The 11,998-nt window shown below is 29.8% G+C and overlaps 1 protein-coding gene across 1 annotated transcript; it reads left to right on the forward strand.

Annotated features, from left to right (window-relative positions):
- Positions 1–9,724: 9,724 nt before the first annotated feature.
- LOC18109844 (uncharacterized) lies at positions 9,725–11,359 on the forward strand. Its single transcript, XM_024605172.2, has 2 exons — positions 9,725–9,816; positions 10,018–11,359. Exon 2 carries the CDS (start codon positions 10,072–10,074, stop codon positions 11,233–11,235), a length of 1,164 nt encoding a protein of 387 aa, XP_024460940.1. The 5' UTR covers positions 9,725–9,816; positions 10,018–10,071; the 3' UTR covers positions 11,236–11,359.
- Positions 11,360–11,998: the final 639 nt, after the last annotated feature.

Here is an 11,998-nt window from a genome sequence, read left to right on the forward strand (position 1 = left end):
TGTTTTTTCTTCAATTAAAAATCCAAATCTTGCGAACTTATTCATTGGCGCTAAAGTCAGTAATATTACACTTTTTGGGTTTGTGCAATATTTACCAACACCAGAGTTGAAAATATTCGTAGGTAAATGTTCACTAACGCCAGAGTCAGAAACATTATACAAAGAATAAAAAAAGAGAGATAAAAAACAAAATTTTAGCAATTTAAGACAAGACCAACAATGTAGTCTACCTCAGGTAGGACACTTAAAGGGTGATAACATATTTCTTTTTATGTTACCAGTTATGTACTATAGAATCTCTGTTGATCGGTTATGATTTTTAGTGACTATAATACTAGAAGAAGACTCCTTAAACATACACCTTCCCCCCCGAAAATAAGATATCAGATATCTATTCTTTAAATAAAATTTTTTGTTTGGTCGCCGTAATGTCCGAGTGTGACATATAACATTCTCTATCTTTACATCTATCATTTCATTGATTTATTAAATCAAATGAAATTTCTTAAGTACTTGTTTGGATTATTGATAAGACCTTGATTCTTTTGTTTATGCAATGACTCCATTATTATTACAATACATGACAATTGAATCATTGATAAGACCTAAAAATAAACAAAATGAACTTGTTTACCTAAATGAAAATTATAGTGAATATTGAGTTAGCCATATATTCATGTTTCATGGTTTAGTCTTTTATTTTTTAATTTGCTATTTTAATCATAATTTCAAGTCTTATTTAATCCTTTAGGCTATATAAGAAATAAGTGTTTTAGATAAATAAAATAAATCTACTTATGCTTTGCAATGTTAATTTATATGAATTATTTCTTCAAAAAGAGTGTGTGTTTTTCGACTTGTAGTTTATTTTGAAGAAAAACGTCGTCGTTTGAAGTTATTTTTTATTTTTATTTTTTTTCTAGTGCTTCCAGCCAATGCAATTCAATTCAAGCCATTGCTTTTTTTTTTCTAGTCAGGTAAAACATCCCTTCTATCAGAAAGCAGAATTAAAGATATCCATCACTTTGTCACGTTCAGTCTCAATGTCACAGGCTTCCCATGACAAAACATTGCAACATCAATCCCACCCACCAACCTCCATTAAAAAACCTCACAGCCTCCATGAGTCTCCATCTCGATTATTAGGTTCATCCTAATTTGGTCCATAAATATGCTTAGATGACACTTTTTCCCTTAAAGTACCAAGTTATAAAATTAAGTGATTAGAAAAATGTACACAGATCAAGAAATATAATAATAAACAAGCCTAATTATTTAAAATATATTAATTTTGGGGTTTTTTTTTGTTTTTCTTTTATCAATTACATAATTTATAAATAGAAGAGTTAATAAAAAGTGTCATATAAACGTATGAGCGAACAATATTATGATAGAAGGACCTTCACAAAAAAAAAAAAAAAAAAAACAGAGGAATTCAATCAATATAAAAAAGAGGCTCCAATAAAAAAAATAAAAAAAATACAAGGATCAAATCGAGCGAAAACCATCAAATATACAAGTAAACTTTATAATATAGCATCTACAAGCCAATGTATTTATACCGCAGGAAGAATTGCAAGTTAATTTCAAATATAACAGTACAAGGTGAACCATCTAGGTGGTGACCCAGTGGTAAGAGTTTGGGACCAAGAGGTTTGCTCCCTTTGTGGCCTCAGATTCGAGCCCTGTGGTTGCTCATATGATGGCCACTGGAGGCTTACATGGTCGTTAACTTCAGGGCCTGTGGGATTAGTCGAGGTGCGCGCAAGCTGACCCGGACATCCACGTTAAATTAAAAAAAAAAAAACAGTACAAGGTGTCATTATAGATGTGTTTTTTAGTATCATAAAATTTGTCCTTTTTATTTTTTTGATAAAGTAAAGAAATATATTAATTGATAAATCAAGAATAAATTTGTGAACATTAATTAAAAACTAAGTTAATTTTCTAGTAACAAGTAAAGATATATAAAAAAACGGTGTGTCCTTTTTATTTTATATATGTTATTTTATTTATCTAGGGGATCTATTATGATTGCTAAGTATATATGATTTTCATTCTTATAAATATGTATATTGTAAATATAATTGTTTTATCTTAAATTTAATAAAAACAAAACTAAAAATAAATTATAATAATATAGTGTAGGTATTCTGAAGCTATAAAAACCATCCAAATGATTTATTACTATTTTAAAATAGTTGAAATAAATAATCTAGGACATGTGAGAGAGGATATTAATTTAAAATTAAATTAAAAAAACACAAAACTAATAACAAAAAGGCAAATAATGTTGGGTCATGTTCAAAACCTATTTATATAATTTTATAGTAATTAAAATAAATATTCATAACAATTCCAATGATTTATATGATCCAATAAAAAATATATTTTAGTCTAAATTTTATTTTATTTTTATGAAAATCTATCTTTTATCATAAATAATATTTTTAAAATAAACAATTATGATAGTTTCAATTAAAAAAAAAGAGTCAAACCTCAATATTCTGTACGTGAGTGTATGAAAAAATAAAAGGATTAATTTAAGAAAACTAAATTAAAAAATAAAACATATGTTTTATTCTTAATGAATATTCCTCCACAAATGTTTTTAAAAAATATGCATATTAGACTCATATATATTTAATCATAAAATAATTGCTACAATTACCATAAAAGATATAATCTTATTTATAAATTATGACATAACAAGACAATTTTGAAAATACTATCCTAATAATTTTATTTGAAAAAATTCAAAAAAATAATTAAAAGAATAAAATATAAGTTGATGGTTCAAAATGCCCTTTCAAAAAAATAAGTTATACCTATAAGCTTGGTTGTCTTTGTTTTTTTTTTTTTTAAATAGATAACACGTTGTCTATTTAATTTTTTAAAATATGATGGACAACACATTGTCAGTATGAAAAGATGATTTGTCAAAGCACCATAAAAATCTCAATAAACACTTTTTTTTTTCTTTTTACTCTAAAGCATCATCTAATCACTTTAAAAACAAAAAATCTGAACGAATCTGAAAAAATTTAATGAGTCCTGATCTACTTTTTCTAACACATTTGAAAAGAGAAACCATCTTTATTGAACTCTTCTCTTCAAGATGAACCTATTAACACCAAGATTCACTACAAGATTTCACAGTTTTACCGACGACAATATTCCGTCGGTATGTGATTGCCACTTTTATAATTGTAATATGGTTGACCAAACTCTTTCTCTCTCGATCTCCTTTTGTTTTATGAGTTTCTCACTGTCTCTTAATAAATAAATAGAGACTAAAATATAAAATAAAGAAGCTTATAAATGAAACATGAAATCATAAAATAATATGATCAAATATTAAAAATGAAAATTAAGAGACAAAATTGAAGTTTTTCATGCTAGTAAATAAAAAAAATGCTTTGTTTTTTGTTTATGTTAATTTTGATGCTTCATTGAATTTTTTTTTAATAATAACATTGGATTCTATTTTTGTAAACTCTCTTCTATTAATATCTAGGTACTAAAACATAAAAGAAAGAATTTTAAGAATGAAACATAAAATCTTTAAATAATAGGGCCCAAATATAAAAAATAAAAATTAAGGGACAAAATTGAAGTTTTTCATGCTAGCAAATGAATAAAAAAAGGCTTTGTTTTTTGTTTATGTTAATTTTGATGTTTATTTGAACTTTGTTTTACAATAAAGTTAGATTTTATTTTTGTAAAATTGATATTTTATTTACCATCAAAATATTCTCTTACATCTTGCTTATATCTTGCACACACGAAAGCATGTAAATTGAAACAAATTATAAAACATAAAGTTATGAAAAAATAACTTTTGAGAACTAAATTAAAAAAACTTAAGGACCTAGAAGAAAAATTGGCCTAATTAACAATGTTATAAATAGTTCAATAAGAGTTTATGAATAATAATTATACACTAAAAGGATAATTACAAGGAGCTTCCTATAGTTTGATTGTTTTTTCACTTTGTGTCCAAGTTTGGAAAATTACTCTTTACATCTTTAATCAAACTAGAAGTTCAAACCATGTTAATGATGTTACTACCCTGATATATAATATATTGCAAATCCAAAGAAACAATATTCCTTTCACTCTCACTCTCGATTCTCTTTGTCTCTCTCTTTATGACTTTATTGTCGCTCTAAAAAATCATCTACCAAAACCCCAAATCAAAAAGATTTGTTTAATCAAATCTCTTAGAATCCTGTGACTTTTTTTTGTTAGAAAAGAACAAGTTATCCCTTGAGATTTGGAAGCTTATCTTGAAGTCTGGGATTTGAAAGGTATGTTCTAACTTTTTTAACCAAATCAAGATATTGAAAATTATTGGAAGTACGTTTTATTTATGTTAAATAAAATTTTCATTAATTTATGTATTATTCTCTCTCTATTTAACCATCTGAACAAACATGTTCAAGGATTTGACTAGTACACAGTGACCCTTGAATAAACCCCAATTAATTCAATTTTTTCTTGGGTAATGACAATATTGATAAAACCAAACCTTGTTTAGTTATTGTTTTACATAATTTATCATGTGTTGTTAAAAATCATTAAAAAAAACCAAATTTTAGTCTAACGGGTCACTGTTCATCACTTTTCATCAAACTCTAATTTTAAAATATTAACATAAAATGTGATTAATTGATATCTAACCATTAGATAACATTTGTTTTACCATTTTTAACTGGATTTTGTAATTTTTCCTTATTTTTCATTTTATGATACAAAATGTCATTTACTATTTCTTACCACGACGACAAACCACACCTTGAAAAGGGTTGCTACTATGACTATATGGCTTATATGGATATATTGTTGAGATAGACTTATAATAATAGATGAGAAAGGGAATCAAATATCTGGCGATGCATCTACGTTAAGGATGTTGAATTTGCATGAAGGCGAATAAGCGATTCATAACTATGTTAACGTTAATCACATTGTTACTCCTCTAATAATGAGGATGCCATGGTGTTTCACATACGAGCTTGAAGGTAGTAAGCAAATTGGAATAAAATACTTCAAGGATGCTGATGTCAATAATAAAGTCATACTTGAATTTTATGTATGATCTGGATTTTGATGATGATGATGTTGATATTGGAAGTAGTATAGATATTGATAATGTTTGCATAAATATAAATTTTAGCAATGAAAAAAGTGAAAGAAATGAAAGAGTTAATGTTGGTAGTGTAGGTACTGAAAGAACTAGAAGAGTTAATAAGGCTGATGATGAATATGCAAAATATAATGAAGATTATGAGGAGGAGGAAGATGATTATGATTATATTTCTTTTGATGATAAAAGATTTGAATTTATTAACGAAACAAAAGATGAATGGATTGATAGCTTAGAAGGTGATTTAGCTTTTGGTAAAAGTTTGGATGATTGTTCAAAATTAGATAATAAGTGGAAGATAAGTTATGACGAGGATGATTTTGGTGTTAAACATAGTGCGAAATCATATAATAGTTGCGAGGAAGTTGTTGATGAAAATGGTAGGGTTGGGATAAAAAAGAAAAAGTATAAGGTTGATCCCATATTTGGTTTTAAATGTAAAATATTTAAAATAAAACTTGATGGATCAAAAAAGTTCAGGGAATGTTAGATCTTTAGAGATGTTAATAATTATAAGGATGTTTTGAGAGAATATGAAGTGAATCATGGGTATCATGTGAAGAGGATTTATGTTTCTCTTGTTCCTTATGGCAAAACTTTCATGGTAAAAACTTTGAAAGATGACCACAGTTGTATTAAACTTGTAACTATAAAAACAATCAATTCAACTTGGATAACAAAGAAGATAATACTAGTGATAAGTGTTGATCCAAACATATCTAATAAGACATTGGATACAATCTTGGATGACAAGTTCAAGATCAAACCACACCCAATATGACTTTGAAGAGTTAGGACAAAGGTAAAGAAGTTTGTGAAAAGAAGTAATAAAAAGTCATTTCATACACTTCCTCTCTCTCTCTCTCTAACCCAGTATTGTTATCTTTTTATGGTTTGACTCTAAATTTAATTTAAATGGACATTTACCAAGGAAGTTTCAAAGATTATATATGTGTTTGGAATATATGAATGAGGTGAATGGAAGTAGACATTTTATTGGAATTGGACGTTATCTAAAAGGTTCATGTGGAGGTTTCTTGTTATTGACAGTTGGGTTAGACACCAATAATAGACTTTCCCATGATGTATTCTGTTGTGGAAGTTGAAATAGCGACACGTGGTGATGGTTCTTATATGTCTTATATAGATTCTTAAAAAAAAAGAGTACATTAGAGGGTTTTTGCATTATATCTGATTGGTAAAAGGTATATTATCAATAATTTTTTTTTTTTTAATCAAAATTGTATTTTTTTTCTTTTTAAGTAATTCTCAAGTTTTTTTCTTATAAAGTCGACCATAGGTAGTGGATGAGTTATTCCCAGAGGCTACTCATATATACTATGCAAGACATATCTATATTAATCTCAAGAACAAAGGGTTTCGTGGTTTGGAGATGAAAATTAGATTTTTTGGTACAATGAAAGCTTATATAAATCTACAATTCAAGACATACTTAAAGGATATTGGAGATGCAAACAAAATAACTCTAGGTTGGTTAAATAATATTAATGTTGAAACATAGGCTAAACATTTGTTTGATCCTGAGATGAAGATGAAAATGTAACAAATAATTTGGTTGAGTCCTTCAATAGTTGAATTAGGAAATATAGGAGTATGCCAATTGTTTTGTTACCGGAAAAGATTAGGTAAAAGCTTATGTCTAGGTTTCTTGCAGGATATGCTCAAACTGCAGGTTAGGAATCACATACCACATTTTATGTTAAAAAGTTGTTGAATATGTTTATTAAGAAGTCTAGACATCTAAGGATGATTCTAGCCAGTGCAAATGAATATCAAGTTTCTAAAGAACAATCAAGAGTTTGTGTTGATATGGATAAAAGAGAGTGTTTATATCATGAGTGGATAAAGACAAGCATTCCTTGTAGATGTGATCCCTTGCGTGCATTATAATAGACTTGACATTGAGGAGATGTGTAATGCGTATTACATAATTGAAACTTTTATGAGGACATACACTGAGGTGGTGGATCTATTATCAGAAGAAGATTTAGATCGTCAAGAATTAGATGTCATTGTTTTGCCTTCTGACTTGAAAAAATATATTAGTATACCAAAAAAAAAAAAAAACATAGGAACCAGGTGAAGATTGACCTTTTAATATAAGAAAAACAACATCTACATTTAGGTGCTATATCTACAATTTAAAGACATGCCAAAGAGATGGTGCAAAACAACTTAGAGGATTCATTGATACCATACCTAGTGATTCAAGTACTTTGACATAGGTTTTAGTGTTGTTGGCAGTTTCTGTGGTTTTGACAGTTTCTGTGGTTTTGGCATAAGTTTTAGTGGTGTCAGCAAGAGTTTTAGTGGTGGTGGCAGGGGTGGGAGAGCTAGTGTAGGTGGTAGAAGAGCTAGCATAGCTGGTGAGAGAGCTAGTAGAGGTGGCGAGAGAGGTGTCAAGGGTAGGGAGAGAGGTGTCAAGGTAGTGGGAGCGCTGTTGGTCCATCCTCTCAACCACTAACTCAAACCTATGTAAGGGTTTTCTTAAAACAACATAAATAAGTTTAATTTAATGTTATTAATTATTCTACTAATAATCAATTCAATTTGGAATTACAGATTGATGTTGGAACTTCATCAATTCAGTACTCAACCAGACTACTTGCATTGAATGAAGTATGTACAGAAAATGTACAAGAAAAATTTATGGATATGATGATTTAGTTTTGGGTTTTCTTAGATATTGTGAATAATATTTTATGGATCTTTTGTTGATGTTATAACAAGTTTAAACACTTGATTTTACTTTATATTTAGTGCAACTTAAACATGATTTGCTAGTGTTGTTCATTTCATTTGACCAGGATGAGCAATATCATAGTTAGAAACAATAACATTACACACATTAAATTAGCTACCACTAACAATTTTACACTTGCAAAACTAGCCTTCGATTGTGATTCTTGATCCAAACTCGATGTAATTCATCTTAAATTTTCTTCACTTTATCTAGTATTTGATTAATATTATTAGCACATTTTCTTACTATAATAGTTACTTCAATATAATTAATAAGTTTTCACCAATCAATGAATGTTTTGCCTTCTGACTTGTCATCGCATCTATATCATAGCTTGTTTTTACTAGCATCTGACTCTGATATCCTTACAACTGTTTTTTTTCCACATTTTGTGTACTTTCTATTCTTGAACTTTAGTCCATCCAAGTTGTTTCAAGTTTGTAGGCTATTATTAACATTTGATGAATATGAAGACATGTATTTAACTTTGTGGTGTAAATTTTGGGATATTGTTGACTGTTAAAGAGTTTTGGGCTGTTTTTAATTATAAGTGTAATGGATTTTGTGTTGGTAGTGTGTGTAGTGGATTTTGTTAGATTGGACTTGTAAAATGGTGAGTTGTTTTACAATGATTGTGTAGTGTGACTTACTTGAAATGATGATTTTACACTTGCAAAACTAACCTCTAATTGTGATTCTTTGATCCAAAATCGATGTAATTCATCTTAATTTTTCTTCACTTCATCTAGTATTTGATCAATATTATTAGCAGATTTTCTTACTATAATAGTTACTTCAATATAATTAATAAGTTTGCACCAATTAATGAATGTATTGCTTTATAATTTGTCATCGCATCTATATAATAGCTTGTTTTTACTAGCATTTGACTCTGATATCTTTATAGTTGTCTTTTTTCCATATTTTGTGTACTTTCTATTCTTGAACTTTAGTCCATCCAAGTTGTTTCAAGTTTGAAGGCTATTATTAGCATTTGATGAATATAAAGACACATATTCAACTTTGTGCTGTAAATTTTGGGATATTGTTGATTATCAAAAAATTTTGGGTTGTTTTTAATTATAAGTGTAATGGATTTTGTGTTGACAGTGTTTGTAATGGATTTTGTTAGATTAGACTTGTAAAATGGTGAGTTTTTTTGTAATAATTGTGTAAGGTGACTTACTTGAAATAGTGAAGATTTGTTGAGAAAATTTATGTTGGTGTGTTCTTTGATTTGATGTTTGTGTTTGCTATAAATTTTAAGGGACGAGGGAGATCGTTTGTTAACGGTTTGTTCACTGGAAATATTATAGGAAGAAGGATTGAATTTGTTATATATATATATATATTTTTTTAAATGACAACTTTCATGTTGTGGTGACAATTATTAGTGGTAATTTTATTATTTTGAACAACAAAGATTCTTTAGCCATTAAATTGAAAACCGGAGGATGATGTAAAGTATTATAAATTTAATAAAGTTGATAATATAAAATGTGATTTCTCAGAAAATAAGGGGAAAAAAAAACAATTAAACTACAGAAAAGTTGATGTAATTATTTACCTAGAGGAAACTAGCTAGTTTGCTTTAACAAATAAAACCAAACAGTTTTCGATGCATAAAATGAATCTTCTTATTAACCTCCAGTGTCGAACAAAGCTGTCCAACACATTGTGACACTGAACTGAGTTAAATTTCCAATATTGTAAAAGAAAACACAAAGTCACCATACAAAATATCTCATGCCAGAACTGTCCCTAGCCCCACATGAGCACCACCACCATCCTATAATATTCTAAAAACGAGAGATCAGACATCCTATCGCAGGTAATGGCCGGCTATAAGTAGCTACACTTTGTGTTTTGGTCCCATATGGCTATGGAAAAACAGATTATTTGGGTAGCTTGCAGCTCTCTCACTGACTTGTCCATTTCCCTATTCATTTCTTGAATGCTAGCTTTTACTTCTTTATATTCCACTTGTCCCTGCCTCTTTCTTATGCAACCTTATTCAAAATCTATGTTTCTTTCTCATATTCAAATAACTTCTTCTCTGTGTATATATAATTCTTAATCCCTTTATCCTTTTATGACTTCACAGGAGGACCCCGACAGTATCTGAACCCAAACCTTTAGTTAGTTTTACCTTGTAGAAATGGCAACAAGTTCCTTAGAAGAGAAATGGGAACATCCAGACCGTAGTGCTCAAGACGAAGAAGATCAAGATCAGGAAGAGGAAGAATCATTATCACTGTGTGATTTACCGGTCAATATGGTGAAAGGAGAGAACAACCAGTCAACCAGGGATCAAGAAGCTCATAAAGAAACCGAAACAAATCAAGAGGATTTCGACTTTGGTCCCTTCAGGGGTGGTGATGGCTCTCTTTCTAACAAATCAGACATGTGTGCAGCTGATGATATATTCTTTCAAGGCCAAATTCTCCCTCTTCGTCTCTCAGTTAGCTCAGAAAGTGGTGTTAACAAGTTCAAGAATGATACCAGCTTGAACCCATGCCACTGCCTATCAAGGTCAGAGTCCATGGACCACAATTCACTTGGTGGTTTAACAAGTTTCAGTAGCAGAAGCAGTAGTAGCAGAAGTCATTACTCATCAAGCAGCACCAGCACAAGCTCTGCCATCGCCAGCACAAGAATGATAAAGCCAATAATTCAAAACCAGTTCCTTACACATCCAAGTCCAAAGCCTCAAATTAGACTTTCCAGTGCCTCGATGGGGAATGCAGCTAGTAGCAAACCAAGAAATTCTTCGGTTTGGGACTTTTTTAGACTGGGTTTGGTCCGTACACCAGAGATTGAATTTGAAGATCTCAAGGTTCGTAATTATGTTAGTAGGAATAGTAGCTCTAGTAGCAGCAATTCAAGCATCAACAAGTGTAGCAAAATTAACGTTAGCAATGGCAACAGTAAAAGCAGTCGGAAGATCAAGAACGAGAGTAGACATAATAGCAATGATAGTGGGAAGAAGATGGGAAAACGGAGTTTGTTGGAGAAAAGAGGAGGGTTGTTAAGTGGATGTAGCTGTTCAGTTAGCACAGTGAAACCAGTTCCATTGAACAATAATATTGTTGTCGTGAAAAGCAGTAACAGTAGGAGTCATAGCGCAGGAAATGGCAATAATGATAAAGGTGAAAGAGGGTCCATGGAGCTAGAGGAGAAGCTGCAAGAGTTGAAGATGAAGAAAAGAATGGTGCAAAAGCAGCAGGAGGGAAAGCAAGCTATGTCACGTCATCGAACGTTTGAGTGGATAAAGGATCTTTCACATGCTACCTATCTTGACCATGAAGAGGAAGCTGTCTAGACTCTTTTTTAAGAACAATGCCTCTCGCAGCATGCCTGTATTCCTTTTATCATTATCTTTTTCTCTGCCTTTTGTTTTCTGGATTCACTTTTTCTTTAATTTTGAATTTTCGTTTTCTTACTTATATATTTGTTATTGCTGTGAAATGGCACTGTTAACTAGGACCACAGGTCTTGGTCTCTGGAGAGTGTTGAGGCTGTTAAAACCTAACCTAAAACACTAGCTGGTTATGGATTTTATATATAAAAAAATAACTCAGGGGAAGCAAAAGACCACTCCAAATTCAAAATGAACTGCATGGCTCCATTAGGACCATTACACAGTACACAATACAACTACAAGAACATCGGTTTTTACTTTTCATTGCTTTACAGTTGCCTAAATTCATTATGGTCACCTTTTTAATTTTTTGTTTTTATCATCGAATTTTATTCCTTTTCAATTTTATCTTTGCGGGTTATATTAATAATAGTATATGCGTTGGGATTTTTTTTCTTCGCATATATATTCTTAAATTCAATGTTTTTTTTTATAAACTTTAAAAATTGAATTAGAGACCAATTTAAATTTATAGTATAAAAAACGGTTTAAAGAAGAAAGACCAAATAAAAAAAAAACAAAAAACAAATAGGGTCTTTTTATTAATTCTATCACAAAAATAACTTCATTTTGGCCGATAAAGATTTAGTTTATGAATTTTTGGTTTTATAAAGAATGTTTTGATTCTAAGTTCCAATTGTTTAACATTTAATTCCATGAGTTT

Source organism: Populus trichocarpa, chromosome 7, assembly GCF_000002775.5.
Source record: "Populus trichocarpa isolate Nisqually-1 chromosome 7, P.trichocarpa_v4.1, whole genome shotgun sequence".
Classification (NCBI taxonomy): Eukaryota; Viridiplantae; Streptophyta; class Magnoliopsida; order Malpighiales; family Salicaceae; genus Populus; species Populus trichocarpa.

Excerpts from the sequence above, each read along its gene's own strand:
- LOC18109844 (XM_024605172.2), top strand. The coding sequence starts at position 10,072 with ATGGCAACAAGTTCCTTAGAAGAGAAATGGGAACATCCAGACCGTAGT.